At 53.2% G+C, this 25,541-nt stretch overlaps 4 protein-coding genes across 7 annotated transcripts; all 4 read right to left on the bottom strand.

The window, feature by feature from the left end:
* Positions 1-1,221: 1,221 nt before the first annotated feature.
* GALE (UDP-galactose-4-epimerase) lies at positions 1,222-6,174 on the bottom strand. Of its 2 annotated transcripts, none has more exons than XM_067311346.1 (11): positions 6,074-6,174; positions 4,502-4,628; positions 4,285-4,400; positions 3,740-3,853; positions 3,046-3,222; positions 2,747-2,860; positions 2,583-2,649; positions 2,397-2,482; positions 1,777-1,854; positions 1,449-1,563; positions 1,222-1,358 (listed from the first exon to the last, which is right to left on the bottom strand). In XM_067311346.1, exons 2-11 carry the CDS (start codon positions 4,620-4,622, stop codon positions 1,303-1,305), a joined length of 1,044 nt encoding a protein of 347 aa, XP_067167447.1. In that variant the 5' UTR covers positions 4,623-4,628; positions 6,074-6,174; the 3' UTR covers positions 1,222-1,302. The 2 variants fall into 2 exon arrangements, with proteins under 2 accessions (XP_067167447.1, XP_067167448.1); XM_067311347.1 differs by having other exon boundaries at positions 4,502-4,872; positions 6,074-6,167.
* A 339-nt stretch (positions 6,175-6,513) lies between these two features.
* Positions 6,514-12,072, bottom strand: HMGCL (3-hydroxy-3-methylglutaryl-CoA lyase). 3 transcript variants are annotated; one of them, XM_067311343.1, is made up of 9 exons: positions 11,572-12,072; positions 10,983-11,066; positions 10,646-10,753; positions 10,119-10,214; positions 9,450-9,598; positions 8,752-8,815; positions 8,215-8,403; positions 7,956-8,081; positions 6,514-7,626 (listed from the first exon to the last, which is right to left on the bottom strand). In XM_067311343.1, exons 1-9 carry the CDS (start codon positions 11,704-11,706, stop codon positions 7,525-7,527), a joined length of 1,053 nt encoding a protein of 350 aa, XP_067167444.1. In that variant the 5' UTR covers positions 11,707-12,072; the 3' UTR covers positions 6,514-7,524. The 3 variants fall into 3 exon arrangements, with proteins under 3 accessions (XP_067167444.1, XP_067167446.1, XP_067167445.1); XM_067311345.1 differs by lacking the exon at positions 11,572-12,072 and adding an exon at positions 11,439-11,541; XM_067311344.1 differs by lacking the exon at positions 11,572-12,072 and adding an exon at positions 11,143-11,202.
* A 225-nt stretch (positions 12,073-12,297) lies between these two features.
* Positions 12,298-18,484, bottom strand: FUCA1 (alpha-L-fucosidase 1). The gene is made up of 8 exons (XM_067311342.1): positions 18,129-18,484; positions 17,184-17,318; positions 16,837-16,974; positions 16,037-16,142; positions 15,362-15,562; positions 14,952-15,142; positions 13,991-14,090; positions 12,298-13,316 (listed from the first exon to the last, which is right to left on the bottom strand). The coding sequence occupies exons 1-8, from the start codon at positions 18,482-18,484 to the stop codon at positions 13,176-13,178; spliced, it is 1,368 nt and encodes a 455-aa protein (XP_067167443.1). The 3' UTR covers positions 12,298-13,175.
* A 1,863-nt stretch (positions 18,485-20,347) lies between these two features.
* On the bottom strand, positions 20,348-21,428 carry CNR2 (cannabinoid receptor 2). The gene has a single exon (XM_013953375.2). The coding sequence runs from the start codon at positions 21,426-21,428 to the stop codon at positions 20,373-20,375; it is 1,056 nt and encodes a 351-aa protein (XP_013808829.1). The 3' UTR covers positions 20,348-20,372.
* Between the last annotated feature and the right edge of the window lie 4,113 nt (positions 21,429-25,541).

The raw sequence follows: 25,541 nt of genomic DNA, 5'->3' as shown, positions 1-25,541 counted from the left end.
TTCCACAGAGTCAGATACAAGGTTAAATAAATCATGAACCTCTCCCAGAGCTGAGCCGGCGTCGTTCATGGCTGGGCAGGAAGGCTGTGAGCACCTCCTTAACAGAGGCGCTGGTTCACGGCTGAGCGGATAAGCACGACGCCCCAGGGCGCCTGCTCTGGCTGCTGGGGCCCTGGCTGAGGGTAAGCAGAACACAGCTGCTACTTAGAAAGTAAGAAAGTTTATTTAAAAACAAATCAAAAGCTCCATTCATAATTTAGTAGCATAAGTTATTAATCCAAGTGACAGCAAACCAGACCGGCTGCATCATCACTGCCTAACGAAGCCGTTAGAGCTGCCAGTAATAAATAGGACCAGTATTTGACAGCCAAGTGGAGCCTTCTCCTGGGCAGCCCTTGGCCACCCGGTTATGGAAGTGGCTGCCACAGGCAACTTAGAAGTGAAACCAGACACCAGCCAGCTCTGAATTCCTGATGCCCGGCACGGAGACACGGTCCTTGGGGCTGAGGGAGCCGCGTGGCTGGGACCAGCGCTGGTGGCCATGATCACTCGCCCAAGCACGTCGGGGTTGCTTTGCTAACCGGTGCCTGGGAGCTGGGGGGCCGCGGGCCTGGGCTCCGCCGGCTGGGCAGGAGGGGAGGGGAGATGCGAGTCTGGCCCCAGGCCCGCACTGGGGGCAGGCGAAGCAGGGCAGCCCCCAGGGCTGGGGGAAGGAGCCACTGCCACTTTGTGGGGCCAACGGCCTCAGGCTGTGACTGCGGGTCCCTGTGGGGGTGAGGGGAAGATGTGGCAGCCTGAGGCCATGAGGTAGGTGAGGGAGACGGCAGCCGTCTCTGGCCCCAGGCCTGGGGGGCAGTGGGGGCCCCACGCAGGTGGCAGGAACCTCCCCCTGCTCCCGGACCTGGGGAAGCAGAGGGCCAGGCTGGGAATGGGATGGCCCAGGAGCAGCTCCAGCAGCGGTTGCAGGGCCCAGCTGAGCAGCTTCTCCTTGCTGAGGCCAGCAGCAGCCCCGGTACGTTCCCACAAGGGGATTTTCTGCCCTAGGCCAAGGCCAGGCCCCGGCTCTGCTTTTCCTTGCGTTCCTGGTCTATGAGATGAAGAGGACCTGGGGGGAGGGGGAGGAAGAACAGGGAGGAGGCTGAGGGGCCTCCCACCCCATGCAAAAGGTAGGTGGGTGGGAGGGAAGGGTTGGAAATTCATCCGGGACTATCGCAACCGCACTAGGACCTTGCGAGGGTGCAGGCAGGGCCGCCGAGCAAGGGCCTGCAGCAGCCGGACATGCCCGCGGCCCCGTAGCCTGGCTCAGTTCTTGCTGAAGCCCGTGGGATTCTGCAGCTGCCACCGCCACAGGTCCTCGCCTGCAACAGGAGAGGGATGGGGGTGAGGGATGGGGCAGGAGGGGGCAGCCGGCGGTGGCACGGCAGGCCGGGGAGGGGGGTTGCTCTTACACATCTTGTCCAAGCCAAAAGCAGCCTTCCAGCCCAGCTCGCGCTCAGCCAGCGCCGGGTTGGCGTAGCAGGAGGCCACGTCTCCCTCCCGCCGGCCCGTGATCTTGTACTTGATCTGTGGGAAAAGCAGCGCCATGGGGACGGGGGGGCTCCCGTGGCTCAGCTGAGGGGACTCGCACCTGCCCCAGCGCCCGGGAGCGGGGATGGGGACAGGAGCTGCGGTCTGGGAGCTGCGGGAGCGGAGCCAGCAGCTGCCACAAACGCACGCGAGGGCTGCCGGGGCACCGGCTGGCTCCGTGCTCCCTGCAGGCCGTGGCTCCGACCTTACCTCCCTCCCCGAGGCTTTCTCCATGGCCCGGACCATCTGGAGGACAGAATAGCCGGTGCCTGTGCCCAGATTGTAGATCTGCAAGGAGGATAAGGGACAAGTGTCGACTCCTTCTGCATGGGCAGAAGGGCAAAGCCTCCCCTTAGCTCCCCGCAGGCTGCGAGAGCTCAGCCTGGGCCCTGCCACAGGGGCTTTAGTCTTCGCAAGCCTTGGGGGAAGGGTCTGGGGGGCCGCAGCCGTGGCCGGGCCCGTGCTGGGCTCCCGGCGGCTCAGGGGATGGGGGAGAAATCTGTGCTCTCCTTCACCGCTGCCCTCTGCCCGTCCTCTCAGCGCGCTGCCCTCCCTCCCTGGGGCGCTTGCTTTGCGGCGGGACACAAGTAGAGCGAGAGAAACGTTGCAAATCCCCATTAAGGCAGAAGACACAGGGGCAGTGGGGACAGATGGGCCTGCGAGCACAGCCTGGGGCGGGGGGGGGGGGGGCTGCCCCATCCCTGGGTGCAGGAGGGGTCAGAGCCCTCCCAGCTCCACCCTGGGCCCGTGCCCGCGAGGCTGTGGGTCCCTTGCAGCGCACGGAGCGCCCTGCACCCGTCCCTGCCCCACAGCCACGGCGCTCCCAGTACCTTGCAGCCGCAGTTTTCTTTGAGCTTCTTCAAAGCAGCGATATGGCCCTTGGCCAAATCCACAACGTGGATGTAATCCCTGACACCTGCGGGGACAGGGAAGGTGAGCACGCGGCCCTCCCGCCCGGGGCGCAGCCACGCCGGGGAGCCGCTCTGCCTGCCCGGGGGGGCCAAACCGCAACGCACCCGTTCCATCATCTGTCTTGTAGTCGTCCCCGAACACGCTCAGGACGTCCCGGCGCCCCACTGCCACCTGCACAGAGAGAAGCCTGTGAGAGCCCAGCCCGCCTGCGCGACGTGCACGGGAAACACGAACCCCGGGGTCCTCAACGGCTGCAGCTGGGCAGTACCTGAGCCACGTAAGGCATGAGGTTGTTCGGAATCCCTTGAGGATCTTCTCCGATCATGCCTGACTCATGGGCACCGATAGGGTTGAAATAGCGCAGGATAACAGCGTTCCAGTCCTAGGAAGACACACACACACAGAGGACTGTCTGGGGAGGGTGCAACGTTCCCCAGGCTGTTTGGGGGTGTGGGGAGCTGTGCAGCGCTGCCTGGCCTGGCTGGGCAGCCATAACCCCAACCCCGGAGCGCTCCAAGGGGAAAGGCCTCAGCTCCCGGCCCTGCGCGCCTCAGGGTGGCTCCTCACCTTCTCCGCTTTGCAGAGATCTCGAATCATCTCTTCAATGAAGTACTTGGATTTGCCGTAGGGGTTGGTGCAGCCTCCAACGGGGTGGTTCTCGTCCAGGGGCAGGTACTTGGGGTCTCCGTAGACAGTGGCAGAGCTGCTGAACACGATGTTCCTCACGCCGTGGGCTTTCATGGCCTGGGGGAGCAGGGACCACGCGCCACTGAGCCAGGGAGCGCCATGCCCCCAGCTCAGCCACGCGGCTCACCCCTCCGTGGACACCTTACAGGTCACGCCAGGCAGGGCCGAGTCCCCAGGGGCTCAGAGGGTCCGGCCATCCCAGTCCCCAGCCCAGGGGAACATTAAAGAACCCCAAAGAAAGATTTTGTGCTTTCCGTCCTCATGGGAACAGGCAGGCAGGGACAAGCAGGCAGGACCCCTGCTAGCACCACTCGCCTCCTCTCCGTGCAGGCAGCAGCACAGCGAAGGCCCTTCGATCCTGCCCGTGCAGCACCAAACTGGGCTGCGGCGTGATGGCAGGGTCACCCGCTGCTGGGTTCCTCCGCCCTCGGGACCCCGCGTTTGTTGAAATGCGCCGGCAGCCCCCTGCCACCCCCTGCCCTGCAGCTCCCGCTGCGCTTTGCTCCCCAGGCAGCCGCTTCCCCCCGGGCCACACGCAGCTCAGCACCGCGCGCTGCCTCCCGGCTCTGCTCACCTCCAGCAGCCGGATGGTGCCGGTGAGGTTCACCCTGTAGTACTCCAGGGGCTTCTGCACAGACTCCCCCACCGCCTTCAGCCCCGCAAAGTGCATCACAGCCGAGAAGCGGTGCTGCAGAGGGAGGAAGAGCCCTGTATTAGCGCCACAGCAAAGGGAGATCGGGGGCAGCTCCTGGTTTTTCATCACTGCTGGTTCTGGGTGCAAAGGGGGCTTGTCAATTAAGGTTAATTTATTCTGGGATAAAAGGAAGGGCCTGCACGGTCAGGAAGAACATTTCCTTCAGAGAGAAAGGCAGAGACTCGAGGCAGAAGCCAGTCCGAAGTCTCTCCCGGAGCACCACTCAGCTGCCTCACATGGTCTCCGTTGCCCACAGAGGAGCATTCACTGGTCACAGCATGTCCTCAGTGCTGTCCTCTCCTCTCGCCTCCTGCCCACTTCACCTCCCTCTCCTGCCTCCCGGCCCCAGCACGAACCCCTTCGCACTGCCCCAACCTCAGAGAGCGCACGAGGCCACCCTGGGACATTGCAGCTCCTGCTCTCACCTTGCTGAAGAGCTCCTGCAGCGCTGCCGCATCTGTGATATCCAGCTCCTGGAAAAGGATGGGCTGGTGCACGATCTGCTGCACACGCCGGAGGCTCTCAGGGAGCACATCTGCCCCTGGGGAAGCGGAAAGGGGTTAGGCACTGGGATGGATGAGTTCCCAGCACAGGCTGACAGGGCTGAGCCCATTGCATGGGGAGGGACAAGGCTTTCTGTACCTCGGATGGCATTGTGAAAGTTGTCTATGACCACAGGGACGTAGCCGGCCTCCACCAGCTCCAGCACGCAGTGGCTGCCGATATAACCAGCTCCACCGGTCACCAGGATCTTCTCCGCCATCGTTACCTGGGGAGGGAAGACCCTTCAAGGCAGAGCACAGTGTGGAGCGGCCTGAGGCGGTGCGATGGCCAGGAGCTCGGGCAGGGCAGGGCGGGTTTGGAGGCTGTCACGTCAGCGCTGCCTCTAGGCCCTCCCAGCCTGGCACCGGTCCGGAGAGGAACCAGCTGGGCAGGTCGTAGCACACCCTTGTCCATGGGAATTGCGCATCCGGGTCTGGGAGGGTTTATTGCTTTTCTGACATTTGTCACAGCTTGAATCCAACCAAGACCCTGGTGTCACCCATATCCTTCAGCACAAATCCCTCAGGCTAATTAATGGCATTAATTTGGGGGTCACTACAAGGGGCATCAGCTCTGTCCTTTTCTCATTGTTCCCTGTTTTCTCTCTGGCTCTGATGCCCCTGCCTCTACAGTGGTGCCTCCAGTCCTCACAGCCTCCCTTCCCAGCCCCAGCTCTGGCCCCTCTCTGTTTCCGCTTCCCAGGGAGGTAGGCGCTGGGTCACTACAGATTACAGGGATATTTGTTGGCATACACAAGCCCAGCAGAGACATGGAAAATATCCTACAAAGAAACCTTTGTCCCTTGGAGCAGAGGGCTAAAAGACACCAGCCCCACCAGCACCTACAGCCCAGCAGTTCTTGCTGCTCCTACCCAGTGGGAAGAAGGGAGAATTGACTTTATTATCAGGGAATATGGAGGCATCACAGGGAAAACTTCCTCCCTGAGTGACTTCAGAGAAAGTCACTCTCAGCACAGAGTTTCCAACTCAAACCCACCCAGCTGAAACCGTTAAACAATCATCATCTGCAAACAGGCCAGCAGAAAGCTGGGATCTCTTGCCAGGCTGCCCAGTCCTGCTCCAGCAGCCAGCAAGGGCATCTCCAGGGAAAGTCACGGCCTGAGCTGGGCAAGACAAGGGCCAGAAAAATGAAATAAAGCTGCTCTTTGCCCAACAGATAAGCAGTAAGTGGGACAGGGCACGGCCAAGCAGGACAGGGTGTGACCATGGCACAGCTAGTGCCACAGGGCACGGCCAGCGGGATGGGGCACGGCCGGCGGAACGGGGTGCAGACGTGGCACAGCAATGGGACAGGGTCACCTGTGGGGCTGGGGTTACCTGAGGGGGCCAGGGGTTACCTGCGGGGCTGGGGTTGGGGCTACCTGAGGAGCTGGGACCGGGGCTACCTGTGGGGCCAGGGGTGACCTGAGGGGCTGGGTATTACCTGAGGGGGAAGGGCTGGGGGGTTACCTGTGGGGCCCGGGGATGATTTATGGGGCTGGGGCTGAGCTGTGGGGCCGGGGGTGGCCTCAGAGCCCGGGGGCTGCTTGTGGGGTGGGGACGGCCGTTACCTCAGGGCCCGGGAGCGGGGCTACCGGTGGGGTCGGGGCCCAGAGCGGCCTGCGGGGCGGGGACGGGGACGGGGCTCGCCTCAGCGCTAGGCCGGGGTTACCTCAGGGGCCGGGTCGGGCCTGGCCGCGTCTCCCCGCCGGTGCCGCTCGCTCGCTCGCCCGCAGCTCCGGCCGCCGCCGCCCGCCTCGCTCGCTCGCGCTGCCCCCGCGGCCGCTTTAAGACGGGCCCTGCCCGCCCCGCCCGCCCCCCGCGCTGCCACGCGCACCGCTGCCCCATGGAGACGCGTCACCGACACGCCAAGTACGGGGCGGCGGCGGGGCCAAAAGCCACGGCGCGCGCAGGCGCGGGCGCGACCACGAGGGAGAGGCGGGAGGGGGGGCGCGGCTAAGGGGCTGCGGCCATTGGTGCTCCCGGGGGGAGGGCGGGGCTGGATTAGACCATGCGTGCGGTGGGGCGGGGGAGAAGCAGGGCTGGCCCCGCACCGCCCCCCGGCGGCCGGCCCGCGGGTTGAAAAACGCGGATTTATTTAAAACAGCACAGTTTATTGAAGCGGTACAGGGTGTTTAAGCGGCGTAGAGAAACACGGAGGGGTAGTCTTGTGAGCAGCTCAGACAGTCAAAGAAACACGCAGCAAGAGGGTACAAAACAAGCCCACCAGGCCCAAAAACAACATTCTGCAATTATCTCTGCTTTCAAAAATAATTTATTTGATAGTTTATTTTAAATAGGAAGGATAGCAAGGAGCCTGCTCTAGAACCTGTCTACCGCTGAGGAGTACACACACGCACAGAATAAGCCTGCTTCAAAGCGTCTGCTCGCTGTGGACAGACTGCAGGCCACCACAGTACAGTGTTTCCTCCAAGAGTGAGTGCTGCAGGAACAGGCACTTGGAACGAAATGAGCAGCAAAAGCTCTTTTCCTGGCTTCATTAAAACGGATTTCTAGTATTTTAGAATATTAAATAATATGTTTATTACTCCTACTATTTAAAAGTATCTTACAACAGATACAGTCCTTTGTTACAATCCTTAAATGCTAAGACAGAACATCCACAGTTGCTCCTTGATCCTCGCTTTGAATCACATAGGAGCATCTTTCAGCTTCAGTCTTAACAGTTGTAGCTTTTTTTCCTGACAGGAGGAGAAAGAAGGGCAGAAGGGTCAAGCCTGACCTGGAGAAGTGCTCTGACCAGAAGAGCTGGGGTTTATCCTTTGCTGGTTATTTATGGCAACATACTCTTGAGGTAGAATTTACCGGACACTGTTCTGAGCCGATGCCAGAGACTGCAGCGCTTTGTTCTCTATGCAAAGGCAGTGGTGCATCCTCTACTTCTCCCTCAGACTGAGTCCCCTCCCCAAGGAAAGTGTTTAACGTGTTCAAGGTTGGATAGAGTATTCTTGTTTCTTTTCATTTCTTCATAGATTCTAGTGAATTATGCACTTCCTCTCAGAGCACTGAAGGACAGAGGCAGCAGAAAGGAAGGGAAACCTGGCCAATTCCAGATCCTTGCTTTCTTCTCCGACTCGATTCAAGGACAAACTTGACTCAGTATCACAGTCTACAGGTTGCCTGGGACACTTTGGAATTGGTTCTTCTGTTCAGAGCATTGCAAATAAATGTACCTGTATCCATCAGCTTCTGCAGATCCACACCCTGAATGGGATGAAGAATACAACACGCATTGGTACCCGTTCTGCCCCGTAAAGCCGCCCAGTAACAACTCATCCCTGGGACAGATCAGTAGCAGGGGGAAAGGGAGGCTGAAGGGTATTTTAAAAAGACCCTCAGTGCCAGCTGCTCGCTAGTGCGGTTCTGACAGCGACTGTCTAATTGCACAGCACTGCTCTGAAAGAGGGGCAGGAGGAAACGCTCCCAACAGCGCAGGCAGTGAGATTGCGCAGCAGAACAAGGCCTTCAGCCAGACAAACAGAACTGTAGCACGAGAGGCTCTGCAGCTCCGGGCAAAGGCTACTTGCACTCACCGTGTGGATCCCCAGGCCGTTCAGCATGTACACCAAGTCCTCCGTAGCAACATTTCCTGACGCTCCTTGGGCATAGGGGCAGCCTCCAAGACCAGCAACGGAAGCATCAACCACGCTCACACCCATCTGTGAACAAAGTTATCATTTGTAAAATCCTATTAAAGGACAGATTATGGTCCTGTTCCGAAAACCTACAGTTCACAAGCAAGCAGAGAAGAAACTCAAGGAAAGATGCAACACTGCAAAGAAACCACCTTACCTGAAGTGCTACCAAGATGTTGGCAAGAGCTTGCCCGTAAGTATCGTGGCAGTGAACAGCAAGAGCCCCAACTGGCACCTCTTTCATGACTGCTGTCAGCATCTCTTTCATGCTTCCTGGGGTCCCAATGCCAATGGTGTCACCAAGGGAAATCTCGTAACACCCCATCGAGTACATCTTCTTGGAGACCTGTCCAAAGGCCAAGATGCTTACTGAGAAAACATCTTTGTCATTACCTTTGCCAGGGCTGGATACCTGCTGTACAGCGTAACCACAGCACGCACAACAGCCATGGCTAATCGCTGGGAGATTCTTCTCTAGGTACAAAGATCTCCAGGTCCATGCACCTCTCTGAACGCCCCCAGCCACTTCAGCTGGATCCAGCCTTCCCTCTCTGAGGTGGCAATTAGCTGTAACCTCCCCCCGTCTTCAGTGAGGTGGTTTGACACCTCCTCCAGCCACTGGGATCTGATTCACAGCCATACAAGGGAACCAAAAACCTCTCAGAAATTCTGGTTATATTTATGATGAACTCACCTCTGCAACTTTAGCTGCAGAAATCTTCCCTTCATAGGGACAGCCAAGGACACAGGAGACATAGCTATAGTTAAAAAAAACCAAAAACCAAAAACCTTAATTAAAGAACTGAAGTGAGATTATAAAGGCTAAATTAGCCACAGCCTGTGACTGCTGACCTGTGCAGCACCTTGTATGCTCTATACAATGGAAGATTTCTTTTCATATTCTAAAAGTCCACATGTAATCCAGTGGAAAAAAAATTACCCAATTAATTATTTCAAAATTATTTATTCCATGCAAATGAAAAGTTGGTCAAGACCAGACTCAACCAGACTGTTAGTCTTTTAGATCTATGCACTTCAAGGTAGGATGTCTGCTGAGAAGCTAATATTATTTTGGTTCCTTTGGTAAAGCTGAAGATAGAATTATTACATGGAGGGTAAATCTATCTGCACGAGTATAAACTGCTGTGAGCTGTACAGACTTTGCACTAAGCCAATAACTGGAGCTTTATTAGTGTGGTGCTGCTACCAAATTAATGCCCCTCCATGCATTGAGCTCAAATCCGATTGCAGCAATCCACAGAACCCCCCCACAAGAAGGTACAGCTTTAAAAGAAATTCTGCTCTCCAGCGCTGTACAGGCAGGACTCCAAAGAGTCACGTCCCCCCATTTGGCCTGCTCAACGCTAAGCTCACAGCGGTCACTCTTCTTACCCCCGGACTGGAATGCTGGCTGCTCTCGCTGCTTTCATAACTTCACCAAATCTCTCCAAACTCTCCTCTATGGAGCAGTTAATATTCTTCTTAGTGAAGAGCTCAGACGCTGCTCCAAAGATAGACACTTCTTTGGCCCCTGCTGCCACCTGCCAATAGAAAGTATAAGTCAAGGAAGTGAACTGATTTCATCCCCAAGGGAAATAAAAAGCACAATCATGACTACAGTTCTTCTATTTTACAAAAAAGATTTTCCCCCAACTACCCAATTCTTTCCTCAGTTCATTCTACAGCAAAAACGTGAGACATCCAAATTTGGCCTCAAAAGAAGTGTTAAGCTACAGATGCAGCGGTAAAGCTACATCTGCTGGATTAAGTCAGGAGAGCTGTAGGACAGGGAGATGAGATTGAAACGTTGTTGTCAATTAACAGAAGTCTTTTTTTTTTTTTTTTTTTAAAGAAAATGCAACAAGGTATTTTCTATTATAAACAATAGGTTTCTAGTTCCCTAGTAGAATGATCCCCTTTAAAGGGGCCACCAGATGAAATGCTGCTTATTGGAATAAAAGAATATACTACATTTCCAGCCTTAACCAAAGTTGAAATGTTCCTTCCTAGGCAACCCTGTGCACGAGACACTACAAACTTTAAGACTCTATGATCTCTTACCGCTGCTTGAAATCCTTTCAGGTTAGGAGTCAGGACAGGATAACTAATACCAGGCAACTTATTAATTCCTTGCATAACTTCTGTATGATCAGCCATCTGCACATTAAACAAAGACAGATTTTTAAGGGTGAAATCAAGATATTCATCTGCTTCTGTAAATTAAAAAATAAGTTTACAAATTTATTTTTTAAATGGGAACAGCAACATTCAGCAATAAGAAAAATGGGTCTTCTAAGAGCAAACAGCATCGCACACTTTAAAGGATCATAGTTCAGTCACCCCCCCAAGCTCATGTAAACACATGTACACTCAGTTGTTTGTATTTGAGTTGTGCGTTTGCTCCTATTCAAGGTCCAAAAGGAAGGTCTAGGCTATTGCAAGCTCCTTTATTAAGCTTTGCTGCTTCTTGTCCAGTTACAGATATGGCAACAAGGATTTGAGAGCGAGCAGAATCTTTTTATCATGTTACTATGTATTAGCATGCATTTCTGACAACAAACAACGGCAAACCCCATCCAAACACTGACCTGCGGAACCCATCTGGGCGAGACAAAGCTGGTGGCCTCTATAACCTGGAGTCCGGTTTCCGAGAGCATATTGATTAAATTGATCTTCACCGGCGTCGGCACAACATTCTAGAGAAGAAGAGAGGAAGCAAAATAACCTGAAGCCTCCGTTATTTCACGGCGAGCTTTCCCGCCGCAGCAGAAGCTCAGGCATCGCTGCAGCAGCCCCTCTGCCGCAGGAGCGCAGGGGAGCGGTCCAGGCGCTGGGCCAGACGCGGTTTACCGGGAGGTGCCGAGGGGCGCGGCGGCCCCGGGGAGGCCCACGGGAGCCCCGGGGAGGCCCGCGGCCCGGCCGTACCTTCTCGTTCTGCAGCCCGTCGCGCGGCCCCACTTCCACCACCTTGACGCGCTTCGGGAAGGCGCCCGCCGCCGCCGCGCTGACCTGCGGAGAGAGGGAGAGAGCTTGAGACCGAGCCCCGCCGCCGGCCCCGCTCGCCGCCGCCGCCGGCCCCGCTCACCGGCCGCAGCGACACCGCCCAGCGCGGCAGCGACCGCCGCACCGCCGCCATGGCCGCCCGCCCTCCCCTCACGTGACCGCGCCCCGCCCACGTGGCCCGGGGGGCGGGGCTGCCGCGGGCACGTGATCTGGGGGCGGGGCCTCCTCCCGCGGCGCCGGGACCCCCCGAGCCGGGGCAGCCTCGGCAGCGCCGCCGCCGCCTCCAGGCCTCTTCCCCGGCCCGGCCTCGTCCCCTCCAGCTGCCAGGGGCCCCCGGGGCTCCCCGGTCCCCATCGGGAGAGAGGGCCCAGGCAGTACCTGTCCGCGGCAGCCGTCCCGCGGCAGCGACCCCATGGCGCACTGCGGCATGCTTCCCCTCGGGACACCGGGCACGGGTGCTGGAAGGGGCCCGGGGCCCGCGTACTTATACTGCGGCTTTCCGCACGCTTACGCTGCTGAACAAACACGCCGTGTTTGGTTTGGACGGGGCCCCGGCCCTCACGCAGCACCAGCCTGAGCAGAGGTTACTGGGGAACGACAAAAGGGCTGCAACTTGATCTTTTTCCTGTCTTCGCAACAGCATCATCGCTGGAGCCAGGGTGATGCTCTCCAAGCGCGCGGGGCTCTGGCAGTCCCTGCGCTGCACCCGTCAGTGCCAGTTCTCTGAAGTCCACATAGCTTCAGCAGTACAGGCCATTATTTGTTAATTGAGTAACAGGTTCCCCAACAGCGACCCAGGGCACGTCACAGCGCGCTTGGGCTTAGCTTGCTCTATGCTACAAGTGTTCTGGCAACTTTTGTTTGCAGCACATTGTATAGCAACAACGTAAAGCCTCTATGCAATGCTGCAAGGCCTTCACAACTGTGTGCAGAAGAACAAACTATTATGAGGAATTTCCTAATTTTAAGTACATATTGTTCAATTCTTCTTTTTAGAGAAGTTCAACATCAACACAGGAAGCAGAAGAGGCTGTAGGTTCAATTCAGACCAGTGGCATCTCTCTCCAGTTCACATGAAAACACAAAACTGTCTTTTGCTTATAGCTGTCTCCATCAGAATACAAATACAGGTTTGCTAATGAATTTGTATTAATGTTAGATTACAATTTTCTATAGATGAATTTCTTCTAATCCACTTCAAACAATAAACATCCATGATATTTACTCACGATGGAAGTATGTGATCATAATTGTTTAATCAAGACTAAAGTAATACAATACAGTTCATACAGTAACTTTTTACTTATATGAAAGTACATCATATGCAGGAATCTGAGATGACACTGTAACTGATCTTCTTTAGAGCATGCCTGTCACAAGCAAGGCTTCCTGACTGCACATACAAGACTTTCACAGTAGTTATCAAAATTAATTTGATAACTAGTAGATGGCAATGAGTAGATTAAGCCATGGAAGTGACGGGGCCTGCTCCTGCCCGGGAAGCCTGGTCCCAGCTGCTGTGTGTAGCCTGGCTCCCTGGCCTGCACGTGGGCACAGCTCCCACTGCTCCACGCGACCTGTGGGCTGCTCCAACAGTCTGAATCTTCTCATTGCTAATGAGCAGATCTCCTCCTCGGCAGATAAATATCCTCTGAGTGAGCTGCCACATTCAGGCACTGCTAATGCACTCACTGCTGTAACACCTAGATACTGTATGGCGTGGTCTGACAGCTCAACTCAGATTCTTGTCCAACTTCAGCACCTTTAATCGTGGTAGTGAAGCAGAAACATCTGCCAAGAAGCTCCGCTTTAAAACAAAAACCCTGTAATTTCAAGTTTAGATGTTTGCCTCACCAGCAGTCGCACATCTCAGCAGAAGAATACTGCAAACCAGTCCAAACTTCCCCCTCTGTCAGCAGGAACTGCTGGGCAGAGAGGTCAGTCCTTTCCTCCCAAAAGAGGTCCACACATACCAGGATCACTTATAGACAAAGTGCCTTAGAAGAGCAGTTCTACTGAGAGAAAAGCAATTTATTCAACAATAAATGAAAAAAATGTCTTAGCCTCAAATTAAAAGAAAAGTAGGGGCAGATTGCTGCTTTCATCCCACAGCTGTCATTTCACACCCTCAAGCTTGACAGTCCAGCCAGACTGAGCAGATACAAGAGATGGAGGCACATAGGGCAAAGTTATCAGCAGTCCTTTATCGGGGGACTTCTGCCACTTCAGAGCCCCTGCAAGACCCAACATGGTCACCTGCAGAAAGAGGGAAGGGACACTCAGTTGCAGCTCACACAGGTGTTTTCCCCTCGCACATCCTAGTACACCTAACACATTTGCAGTTCCTGTACAGCATTCCTACACATTCAGAGTGGTCTTGTGCATTTCTACCCATAAGTCATAGCGCACAAAAGGCAACACAAGGGATATTTTGGGGCCAAACATTTGACTGCAGTTCTTTTTACTGCAAAGTCTTTACTTGTGTTTGTTTAGAGCAAAGGGCACTCCAGCATTTGCGTCACTTACAATTGCATTTACAATTAGCAGGTCAATGCACCTGATCTGAATTTGAGACATTATACCAGTGATCCCTTCTGCTATGCGAGACATTTTTCATTTACTTTTCCTCACTGTGTCAATATGAGCAAAAGACTGCAGGGAAGAAGCGTCCCTACCTGTTCTGTGGCAGACTATGGGCCTGTCCTGCCAAGTCCTATCCACTGTTCTACAGGACAGTGACCTGAAGCTTGAAGAATAACCTGGGATGCTGCAAGGATCAGTTGGAGGGACAGTGAGTCCCAGGACAAGAAGTAAGAGACGACAACTTTTGCACTCCCACCAGTTACCAAATGAAGTCAGGCTGAGCCTTCCTAGTGCGTGTGCCTGAGACGGGCTCTCAAAGTTCATTATCCTCTTTTAAAGTTCCTTACTTGCATGTCTGGGGATGGAACAGGTGAAGAGAGCTTCAACAGACTGTCCTGGGGCCAGGTCAGAAAGATGGCATAGACAACTGGTCCTTTAGAAGTATACCTAAGAGAGCAACAGTTCAGTGACGTGAAGAGCTCCATACAAGAGTCAGACATGAGCTTGACCTTTCCAGACAACACAAGAACACCAGCTTCCCTACTGTTGTCATACAGGGGTCACCTATTTTCCTCTCGTTCCAAAATGTGTCACTTTGGACCCACCACTTATCTAGTCAGCACTGGCTGATGAAACCCACACAAAGTCCACACATGCTCCCTACAAGCAGACGTCATTTGCTCATCTGTCCTTGTTTCAGGCTGTGATCAACAGAGTGGACACACTGCCTTTTGCTGATCTTTTCATTGCTCTGCATTTCTAGGCTGAACACATTTGAGCACACTTGAAAAAAAACAACTTTTTTGTAGGGTTTCTGGCTCTTGGCTCACTTACTATGCCTTTCTCAGCAAGTAAGATGTAACAGTTGGGTAACAGTGAGCAGTACTATTATACAACAGCTTAAAAGCAAATATCACTACATTCACAGATGGCATGAGTTTAGACAAAATATATTTATGCAACTCAGACTAGCCAGGACCACTACTTAAACAGTCCTGACAGCAACAGCATGGAAATTTTTTTAAGGAAGATTTGGTTTTTTTTAATTAAGCAAGATGGCTGAAGCCCTGACTTTTATTCTCTCCTTTCCAACTGCATGTGCACAGCAAGATATTCCTTACATAACACTCAGGGACAGGAACTGAGCACTCTGGTTGTAGGATATTTCCTAAAAGCCATCCATACCTGATGGCAACACTTCAGAGAGTACTAAATTTAAGAACAAATAAGAAAGAAATGTCAGCTCTGGAAGTCTCAGTCCGTGTTAGGTTTCTGTTTCAGGATGGTATTGAGCAATGGAGTCCTTACCAGACACCGTCTGTGCTGTTCTCCATCTGTACTCTCCATGGCTTTGATTCATAAATTGCCTCCCCATTAGTGTCCAGCCACCTCCCAAGTGCCAGAAGTCTGTCTTGGAAGATGGGAACAATCACCCCTTCTTTTGTAGGGCCCACATTGAGAAGGTAGTTGCCTCCAAAACTCACAGTCTGCACTAGTTCCTGTGACAGATAAACCAAGGTAACAAATTGATTTATCTTCACTTCTGACAACAAAGACACGGGCACCTGAGGAGTGCTTTGTCCTCATCAAATACTCCTTTAACTTCACCCTGGTTGCATAAAGCACATGACAAGTCTTTCTGCAAGCAGCAGGAGGAAAGAAACCTCTAATTCTCAGCAACTTCCCGACACCTGTTATTTTGACTTAAGATTTCTTACCTCAATGATACTTGCTTCATCCATTAACTCATCAATATGCATGTTGCTTCGATACCCCCAGGAAAGCTTGTCAATAGAGGAGCACATCTCCCACTTGTGAGCCAGCAGGGTACCTGGTTTGTATTTGTCAGCACAATTGTAGTAGCCTCCATGATGGCAAGAGCAGTTATTACACCAACGATCATTCACAACAACAGTGTCCTGAAAGGAGAGCCACAGCTCAGAAGGGAAAGTGTTTTGTCTTGGACTTTTCAGCTTCCATTCATCCCTCCTAAGTTAAGTGAGGCATCCAGGTTAGGAGGCTAAATATCTAAGGCTCTCTGTCTAATCAAGAAAAAGAGAGAGAGGATCCTCCAGAAAAGGCTGAATCCCTCTATGGAAGAAACTCTCTCTATTCATTCAAGAAGTTGAGGCAACAAGGCTCCTAGTCTCTGAGCCTCCCACATGTTTGCTGTAAAGGAACAGGCCTGTGCCTTCTCCTTCAAGTTCTGATTTGGATACCAGAGTCTTCTCACAGGAGCAGAGCACAGACTTTTTATTTTTGATGAAAGAATAAAGCACATGGTTGGCATCTGTCAAATGGATTTCTGACCTGACCACAGTCACACCTCACTGCTGCCAAACTTTCACACCTACAGAGTGCTAGAAGCCATGAAGGATAGCTGAGAGCAATACCTTGACAGGACTATCGTTATAAAGCCAGGCAAGGAAAGAGGTAGAATTCCAGTATGACTCCGGAGCTTCCCAGTCTCCATCCGACCAAATCAAATCTGGTTTATATCTAACAGAGAGATGAATGTTATTTCAAAATGGCTTCTTATTTTCTGCTACCCCAAAGGAAGCCTGTCACAGCACTGCCTTTCTTACTTCTGGAGTCTATCTTCACTTCCTCTTCCCATTGCCTGACATTGTGAGGAGTTTTATGCTATCATTTCCTATTTCAGACAAAGCCACAAGTGAGCTTCTTGCAGCAGCAAAGAATGGTGTGTTGATCGCAGTTGAATACATGATGCAATTCTTCCAAAAACAGAAGATTGCATCTCAGTGGCAATTAGGAGGCACATTCGTTACCTGGAACAACGGCCATTCTGAGCAACACATGTCTAAGCCTGGTATTTTTGTCAACTCAGGAAAGCAAAGCAAGGAGGTAAATTCACAGTGAAATTGCTTTTCTACTCTACTTAATATTAAGCAGCTTGCTCCACTTTTAAAGCTACTGTGCACAAACACTGCATTAAAGGGTATTGTTCTTGCATCTAAGCCTTTTCCCTACATTACTGCACAAGTTAGATTATTCACAGGGCAACAAAATGACCCCTTTTCTAAATACCTCAGATCACTCCTGCTAAGAAAACAGAGTCACCTTGGCAAAAATTAACGTTTGTCGTCCCTCTTCTCTGCATCCAGTTTGCACCTTTCCCTACAGTATGAAAACCAAGAAATGTTCTTGAGTCCTAATCGGTTGCAGCTCTTACCTTAAGACAAGGTCATAAAGTTCTGGCATTGTCTTCTGTAAAACGAAGCTCTGGGTCTTGAAGCCACTTTCTTTGTCAGCCACATAGAGTGGATTAAACCACTCCAACAGAGAATGATACAGTCCATAGCGTATGTTGCTAAAAGATTGAAAAGAGAGAGGAAAGAGTTAGGCTGGTAGCAGGGATTAAGAATTAAATTATTAGCACTATTATTTCACAGATTTCACAACTTTGCAAGCACTACTGTTTTCATCCTAAACTCAGGATTTTCAGCTGCTTATTAAGAACAGCCAGAAGAATTTAATGCACAAAGATAAAAGGAACAACAAAGGTTGGCAGCGATGTACCTCTCCCTGAGAGCTTGTCCCAGCTCTCCTACAAGATCTCGGTGGGGCCCCGTATCCAGAGAGTTCCAGCTCCAGGACACAGGTGACCCCCAGTTTGTGAAGCCTTCATGATGCTTTGCTGTCAGGACCACATACCTGAGGAAAAGGAGAATACTCAGTCAGGAGGACAAAGGAACTCCCTAAGATATTCCTCAGGCTCACTGGCAAACCTGGTAACTGAGAGAGCACGGGACTGAATAACTGTGCTGTGTGGAATCCTCTTTAGAAACCCCTTTCATTACCCTTTAAATTTAGAAGAAAATTCCAAAACAGTAAAGCTCTTAAATGGTCTTTAATACTGGTAAAGAATGAATGACTGACACTCATGAGGTATAAGACTTGCCATCTCCTCAGGACCGCTGGGCATGGCCCCCCAGGGACCCTTGGGCACTGCTCAGGGACCCGCCATCCCCTCAGGGATGCCCAGACGTGGTCCCTCCGTCCCCTCTGGGATCCCCCGTCCCCTCAGGGACCCACTGTCTGCTCAGGGACCCTGGGCATGGCTCAGGGACACCCCCATCCCCTCACGGACCTGCCAACCCTTCAGGGACACCGCTATCTCCTCAGTGACACAGGGCAGAGCCCCTCAGGTACTTCCCATCCCTTCAGGGATCCCTCATCCCATCAGGGACCCTTTCAGGGGTCTCTCATCCCCTCACAGATCCTCCATCCCCTCACGGACCCCCATCGCCTCAGGGATCCCCTCATGGACCCCCCCATCTCTTCAGGGATCCTCCATCCCTCAGGGATCCCCCATCCCCTCACGAACCCACCATCTCTTCAGGGATCCTCCATCCCCTCAAGGATTCCCTATCTCTTCAGGAATCCCCTCACAAGTCTCTTCAGGGATCCCCTCAGGGACCTCCCTTCCCCCCGGGCCGCCCAGGCGGGCGCCCCGGCACACACCTGGCACCGGCCCGCTGGAAGAGCCGGGCCCACTCGCGGGGCCGGAAGTCGCGGGCGGTGAAGAGGGGCGCGAAGTCCGCGTAGGTGGTGGCGGGCGGGTAGCGGCTGCGCACGAAGCGCTCGTAGTCGGCGCGGTGCTCGCCCCGCCAGTGCCACCAGAACCACTCGGAGCCCCAGGCCGGGACGGCGAACACCCCCCAGTGCACGAACACGCCCACCTTGGCCCCGTCGAACCAGGCCGGCACCGGCCGCGCGTCCAGGCTGGCCCAGTCCGGGCGGTAGCGCGGCTCGGCCAGCGCCAGCCCCGCCGCCGCCAGCCCCGCCGCCGCCAGCCACAGGAGCTCGCCGGCCGCCATGGCGCCCCCGCCCCGCCGCCGCGTGACGTAAGTGCGGCCGCCGCCATTGCTAGCGGGGCAAAGGCGACGCGCGCTGGCCGCCATTACTAGCGAGGCAAAGGCGATGCGCGGTGGGCGCCATTGCTAGAGAGGCGCCATGGGTTCGAGGCTGCTGTGCGACTCGCACCCCGGGCTGAAGTCCTGCTTCTTGCTCCCTCCCTGCCTAGAACACCGGGTCCGCCCTGCTCCAGCCGTCTCGTGTGCCCCCCGCAGCCGGCCTGCGCCTCGCCCGTGTGTGGCCAAGGTAAGAGAAAGGCCTCGGGGACAGAGCCCACACGCCCGCGCCTCAGCGCCGGCGGCCCTGCTGTGGGGGTGAGACGCGCGGTGGGAGGCTGCCGGCGCCTGGTGTGAGACCCTCCCTCAGCCCCCGCGGCCTCCGCGCCAGCGGCCAGCGCGTCTCGTCTCGTGTGGGCCTAGGGCCTCGCTCCCGGGCCCGCAGGTGAGGCCCCTGTGAGGGAAGAGGGCGAAGTCCGAGCGCCTCGAGGCTGTGACCCGGGGCGGTGCTGGGCCTCCCGCCCCACCGCGGGCCGGGCGGTTGGCGCGGCTGCGTTACAGCCGCTGCTGAGAAAGAGCTGGCACCAAACTGCGACGGCCACTGTGCTTCTGACCAACTAAAACTGCCGCTTTCGTGTATTTTGCAAAAGAATCCATTTCTTACGGTCAGAATATCTGGCCAAGGTTAGTTTTGAACCTGTTGCATGGAGGGGAGGATCTTGTGTCCCAGAGGTTAAGGGAAGAAGAGGCTGAAAAATGGTTTTAATGTTTAATTACACGACATCCAAATACACTACATCCAAATGAACAAATATCTGTATCGCACAGATTATGTTTCCTTAAACTTCCTGACTGAAATGTGGTGCCTGCAGTGTGAGATTCATCTTGAAACTCTCAACTATTGCAGAGTCTATAAACCACAGTGAGAACATGTTAGTTTTCCTACATAAAGAATTAAGCACTAAAATCAATACAACCTTAAATGCTGTGAGATGTGATTAGCTAGGACAGTTTGCAAGCAAGTCCAGTGAAATAATTTTCAGGGCATAACTTTTTCCAGCAAAGGCTCAGTTACCTCCTCTGCTGCTGCAGGTCCTGCTACTGCAATGATGCACCAAGGTATTAACAGGTGGAGGGAGCCTTGTCATGAGTCGGTGTCGTTCTCCCCCGCTTGCCAGGACCTGAAGACCTTGTGTCACCATGCTGTTGACACATAACACCCTGGGACTGCATTCAGGACTGGTATAAATAGATATACCTCTGCCACTTAATGATGTGCTATTAGCACTTTGCTGATAGTGCTTGCATAGTTTTGACCATGCCCAGTTAAAGGTTTAGAGACAGAGTTATATGATGCCTAGTTATTTCTAGTGCGCCTGAAGTTCTGCAGAGGGTTTTGCTTGAGTTTGTCTGTATTTTAAGAGAGGGTGAGGAAGACATCACTGAAGGTAAGAAAAACGGGTTAGGAGGTGACTGGCTAGACAGGCAGAAGGCCAGGCAGGAAGAGCTGTCATAAAATATTAGGATCTGCTGTTTGGGGGTATGGACCCCGTTTACATCCATTGACCCATGGGAGTCTGCAGAAGGCTCTTGACTGCCACACCATTGTGTGGCACTGGTATCTCTGCAGCCTCCATTTGATAGCACAGCACATGGACCAGCTGTCCGTGTGAAGTCTGTGTACTTTATGTCCCAGTGTCTAAGAAAAGCGTCAGAGGGAGCTGGTTCCATGACAGGCATCTGATTCATCATCTCTTAGGACCTCCTCAGAGAAGAGAAAAGAAAAACTATTCAAAAGAAAAGTGAGCCAGACTCTTTCCACCAGCCCACGCTCAGACTTTCCACTGCTGCCTCCCTATGTTATACGTGTTTCTTCACAGACAGTCTCTATTGCTGAGGACTTGTGGGTGCTCTCTGCTTCTGGGCTGTCCCCCGTGGCCCTCAGCTGCCTCCTGAACCGAGAAAAGGCCATCCTCAGGGAAGAATATAGCTCTTTGCTCCGCAGGGCATAAATAATGGGGTTCACCATGGAATTCAACAGGCAGAGGGTGCTGCAGAAGGCAAACACCCTCCGAAGCTGAATGCTCAGCTTCACAAAGATGCCGTAGATCATGAGAACCAGAACTGGAGACCAGCACACCATGAGGACAGTCAGTACCATCACTAGTGTCTTGGCCAGCATGACGTCCATCCTCATCCTGGCATTTTGCTTCCCGCCTTGCACTTGGTGCTTCCCCATGTAAGCCACGTGCTGATGAGCCTTCCACAGCACGTGTGCGTAGGCACAGACTATCGACGCCAGCAGGACCATGACGAGGCAGATCCAGCTTGACAAATAGTTGTCATCCACAAACGGGAACAGCTCAGAGCAGGCTGAATTGAGTGTGCAGCAGTTCCAGCCCAGCAGCGGCAGGGAGGAAATGGTCACACATGTCACCCAGAGTACCCCCAGGGCTACCCATGCTCTCTTCCTTGTCACAAGAGACTTGTATTCGGAGGGCCGGCTGATGGAGATGTAACGGTCCAGGGCTGTCAGCAGCAAACTGCTCAGGGATGCTGTGAAGGATGTGTTGACCCCTCCCAGCTTCAGCAGGAACGTTTCTTTAGAGGAGTCAGTTTTATTAAAGACATGGAAGTTAACAAAGCTAGAGACGAAGATGATGCTGGCCAGGATGTCAGCCAAGGCAAGGCTGCTAATAAAGAGGTAGGAAGGTTTTTTCCGAATTGTGGGGGAAGAGAAAATCAGATACAACACCAGACAGTTCTCTAAAGTGCACAGTGTCCCAAAGAGGCAGCATAGTGTGGTAATGCTTATCTTCTGCGCTTGTGTGCTGAGAACCATGAAGCACTCCATGGGCATGGTGTTCGCAGTGCATTTGGAGGTGTTTTCAGGTACCTTACATATATCCATAGTAATTGACTGGGGCCAGGAGCTTGCAGAGAGCCTTTCTTCTTCCTTCTGCATTTCTTCAGATGCTCTGAAAAAGAACAAGGGGAGGGTGGGGGATCACGCTTGCAGGAGCACAAAGAGCAATAAATTCAACCCACTCAGAGACGTCTCTCCCTTTAGAGGAGGACACACAAAAGAAAAAGAGCCCAGTGAGACCTACTTTCAGGTCCTCAGTCCAAATACTGGAGCCGATTTCCACCCTTTCTCAACAGAGATCCAGGGTTTCTCCCACTGGTGATTTAGCGGTGTCCGTCTATCCCAGCTGATGGGTACAGCATCTGTCTCAGGCTGTTTCCTCACCACCAGAGGGAAGCACTAACGCTGATAACTGTACAAATCCTGGGCCAGCTGCTACCTAGCCTCCAAGATTCAAGGCTCACAGCCCGAGTGGGGCCAGCAGAGGTGGAAGGGCTGCTGTGGCTGCCCATGCTGCCGCTGCGCTGGGGCTGGGGATGGGCCCTGGAGAGCAACCTCTCTGAGTGATGCTGCCCCGGGGGTCAGGAAGATGGCTGGGTTGGAGAAGGAGGAGGGATATTGCACTGCTGGGGACTCGGTGCGGCTTATCTGGGGACACAAAGTGCATTTTGAAGCATTTACTCTTCACCAAAGAGTGTTCATATATACAAAATGACAGAGTTTTTACATTTAAGCTTGCCCATTACAGTTTTATAAACCTCAGCCACATTAAAGTTGCATTTCTCTCCCCATAAGTCCTGTGTCAGAGGTGAATTATAAATGCTTCTGATTTTCTCTCTGGTTGATTTCACTCTTGTCCCTAGGCAGGTCACAAAAATAAAAGCCTTTAACTGTGTTTTACTGTCGCACATACTGCAAAATGAACAGGAGAAGAACCTGGCTGTGCGCAGCTATGGTCTCAGTCCTGAAACGGGGCAGTGCAGAGCAGTTGCTGCCTGGGGGGACCTGCCCAGGCAGTGCTGGGGTAACTGAAGTAGAAGGGCACTATCATTTGGAAGTGTTTTGTGCAGGACTGTGTTTCCTGCTAGCAGCTAATGCTCTCTGCTCTGAATGGAAATGCTGTAGTGCAGGGGGAGGGTGAAGAGGTACAACTATAGGAGGCCTCTAGTAGAGGCGCAGGGGACTGTTGTTGAGTAAACCCTACCCCATAACTGTGTTCACTATAAACATGTATAACTTCTCTAGTGGTTATTTTAAGGAAGCAATCATTTCTTTCGTTTATGCATAAGTAACGTAGCGGCTGCCTCTGTGTCAGCCACGCTGCTGGTGGCTTCAAAATCAGCCACAGAAACGCCCATCTCATGCCCAGCTTCAGGCAGAGAGGGACAGACTCAGGAAGAAGTAGATGGGTCCCAACCAGAGACCAAAGGCTATTTGTGCTGGACCTATTGCTGCAGTGAAGGGTTCCCCTGATGCAGATTTGGGTGCCACAAGCCATGGGGAAGATTCAAATCCAACTCGGTGCAAGGGGTTGCACATCCAGGGTGTCCCTCATGTTTGCAGTGCAGAAAGTGAAGCAGAGAAGGGGAAATAAGATTGAATGCGTTCCCTCATCTAAGGGATGTGCCCTGAGGAACTTCCTTTTCTCCTGAGGCCAGACAGAGCTCGCTGCAGGTGTATCCACACTGGCCAGGCAGGTGAAGGAGATGCTGGACACGTGCTCATGCGCTCAGAGCCGGTATTGCCAGGTCAGAAACACTGCAGCACTTGGAGCCGTGGCAGCTTGGCTTGTCCTGGCAGGAAACATTGCAAATCTGTCTGCAGCCAGCCTCAGGGCTGCAGTACCCGCAGGGACCAAACCTGGGGGATGTGTTCCGTGGTCCTCCTGCAGCAGGGAGCCGGCAGAGCCGTCTGCAGGCTCTGTGTCGCAGGTGATGGGAATGTCGCACCCCCCCAGCAGTTGTGTTGAGGCTGTTTGCATGTCTGTCTGTCTCCCTCCCTAGCTGGACCTCCTGGCAGTTAAACTGAGATACTGGCAATGCAAGTCTAACCCAGATCCCTGTAGGGACCAGAGCAAAGTCTGCAGGAGAAAACACCTGCAGCAAGACTCAGTATAACCCAGAGAGGGAACTGCCGACGTAGCAGTGCTGGCACAGCCCTGCCCTTCCTCAGTAATGTTACCAGCACTTCTTTCTGTAGCAGCAGCATTTCGCCTGATTTCTGTGGCCACGTTTGCCATCCGCATCAGATAATGTTTCCTGTTCTGTCAGCCTCTTGCTGCTCTTCCACACGTACTCGCCAAGCGCACCACCACCACCTTACCAGGCTGGGGCTGCGTCACCGCGGGGGTGGCGAGTAGGGACCGCGCCACTCTTCCACGCACCTGCAGTGCCCGGGAGACTAGAGAGGACGAGGCACTAAACACTTTGGAGATTTTATTAATGAGGAACAGAGCCTTTCTTGGGATCTCCAGAAGGAGCACATGATCGGAGTGATTAAAAGTTATTGTTTAGCATAAATATAAGAGTGCAGGCAGGACATACAGACAAACGTGGACCTGACAGGAGTTAGATCACCTGAACCTAGGAAGCGTTGTACATGCCCAGGCTTAGGTTAGTTTTGTGAACACTTTTAGCAGAGATCTGGTAGAAGGAAATGCCTTATTTTTCCTTGGTTGGATGTTAAGCTGTTTGGTGCATTCTGTGGCAGCTAAGCCATGTATTTTTTCTACATTTCTGCAGCTTAATGTGTTTAAAGTCATTACATTGATGACCTTGTTGTTTGGGTGTTGCTTTTCTCTCTTTTCTACTCTTGACTATACTTGTGCTTTAAACTAAGTGCATTTTCCCGAGGGCTCAGCTGCCTTGTGTTGCCTCATGTTTATGCCGGGTGAGAAACACCCCTAGCAGCTGGCGTGGAGAGATCGCTGTGTGGGGACTGGTCACTCTGTTATAGCTTCCTAATCAAAAGTGATCTGTGGAGCTTAAATCTAACGGGAGGAATGAGGTCATCTTGGGGTATAGACAGCAGATGAAGAGGAGGTTGATGGATACATTAAGGCTGCCTTATCTGTCTAGCGAAGAGAGATGTTGTGTCCTGAGTGCCATGCACTGGCAGGTCATACCCCAGCTGCTACAAGGGCCCATGGGACAGGAGCCACTATCCCACCTGGCTCTGAGTATCCAAGATCCCAAATCTGGGCAATGGGACCATGAGTTTCAGCTGCTGAAGGAAAGCATTCCTGACCTGACAGCATTTTCCCTTCCCCCAGAACAAACAAGCCACTGTCTCTCACTCCCCTCAGTTGTCTTTCAAAAGAGGAAATGTCCAAAAATCATGAGCCACAGACTGCTCAGACAACTACTAAGTACAACAGGAGCAAAGCAAGCGCTGAATGAGTGAGAGCCAAGGTGGTGCAGGGCCGTGCTGCTGCTGAGCTGCTGGGTTTTCAGGTATCTGTAGCCGACTCTGCGGTCTCCGTGTGTTTTTTGAAATTCAGCGAAGACAACGGCTGTCTCTAGAGGCAACAATAGTCAGCAGTGACCAACATCCTAGAAACCTCTGTCCACAACAGATAAGCAGTGACAGGTATTTTATACCCGTTTTGTCACTTCCTTCCCTTCCTGACTCGACCAGCCCCTGATTCCCACTGCTGTTTGTACTCAGTCCTTGTGAGGGGGCTGGGCATGGTGGTGGCAATAGTTGCAAAATATCCCTCAGCGCTTGAGATGCAGCCTAAGAGCATGCTGAGAGCAGCCCAAGCCCCACACTTGGCTCCGGAGACGGGCTCCTGCCATGCGTTGGGGCTCGAACATCAGCGGTTCCAGGGTGTTTGGGGCATGTCGCACCGGGAGCGATTCAACCCTGATTTCCACTTCTTGTTGTATCAGGCTGGAGGGATCCTGGACTTTGGGCTGAAATGTGGCTGTGTTGCAGCAAGCGTCTCTCTTGTTACGCCATACCCTGGCATGGGGTAATGCCACAGCATCAGGGATATTGCACTCTAATCTCAGCGCTCTTGTTTCCTGCAGCTCACCACAGAAACGCTGCAAGTGCAGCTTTAATTACTGACTGCTGTTATTAAAGCTGACAGCAATCCAATCTCTCTCTGGAGAGAGAGATGGATTGTGCAGACAGATGGACTTTGGCCTGTCTCAG

The sequence above is a fragment of the Apteryx mantelli genome, chromosome 27 (genome assembly GCF_036417845.1).
Source record: "Apteryx mantelli isolate bAptMan1 chromosome 27, bAptMan1.hap1, whole genome shotgun sequence".
In the NCBI taxonomy this organism is placed as follows: domain Eukaryota; kingdom Metazoa; phylum Chordata; class Aves; order Apterygiformes; family Apterygidae; genus Apteryx; species Apteryx mantelli.
The sequence above is the reverse complement of the archived record's forward strand: the minus strand, read 5'-3'. Positions and strand labels throughout refer to the sequence as shown.

Bases quoted from the DNA above. Each gene is read 5' to 3' on its own strand.
- GALE (XM_067311346.1), bottom strand. From the start codon at position 4,622: ATGGCGGAGAAGATCCTGGTGACCGGTGGAGCTGGTTATATCGGCAGC. The intron at 2,861-3,045 runs GTGAGGAGCCAC...GTGTCTTCCTAG, and splicing joins ATCTCTGCAAAGCGGAGAAG to GACTGGAACGCTGTTATCCT. The intron at 2,483-2,582 runs GTGCGTTGCGGT...CTGTCCCCGCAG, and splicing joins CAAGACAGATGATGGAACGG to GTGTCAGGGATTACATCCAC.
- CNR2 (XM_013953375.2), bottom strand. From the start codon at position 21,428: ATGGATATATGTAAGGTACCTGAAAACACCTCCAAATGCACTGCGAAC.
- HMGCL (XM_067311343.1), bottom strand. From the start codon at position 11,706: ATGATGCTGTTGCGAAGACAGGAAAAAGATCAAGTTGCAGCCCTTTTG. The intron at 8,404-8,751 runs GTGAGTTCATCA...GCCTTTGGACAG, and splicing joins CTGCAGCTAAAGTTGCAGAG to GTCTCCAAGAAGATGTACTC. The intron at 8,082-8,214 runs GTAAGGTGGTTT...CTTTGTTCACAG, and splicing joins ACATCTTGGTAGCACTTCAG to ATGGGTGTGAGCGTGGTTGA.
- FUCA1 (XM_067311342.1), bottom strand. From the start codon at position 18,484: ATGGCGGCCGGCGAGCTCCTGTGGCTGGCGGCGGCGGGGCTGGCGGCG. The intron at 16,143-16,836 runs GTAAGAGCTGCA...TCTCTCTGTTAG, and splicing joins CTTTATGACCTTGTCTTAAG to ATATAAACCAGATTTGATTT. The intron at 15,143-15,361 runs GTAAGAAATCTT...TATCTGTCACAG, and splicing joins ATGAAGCAAGTATCATTGAG to GAACTAGTGCAGACTGTGAG.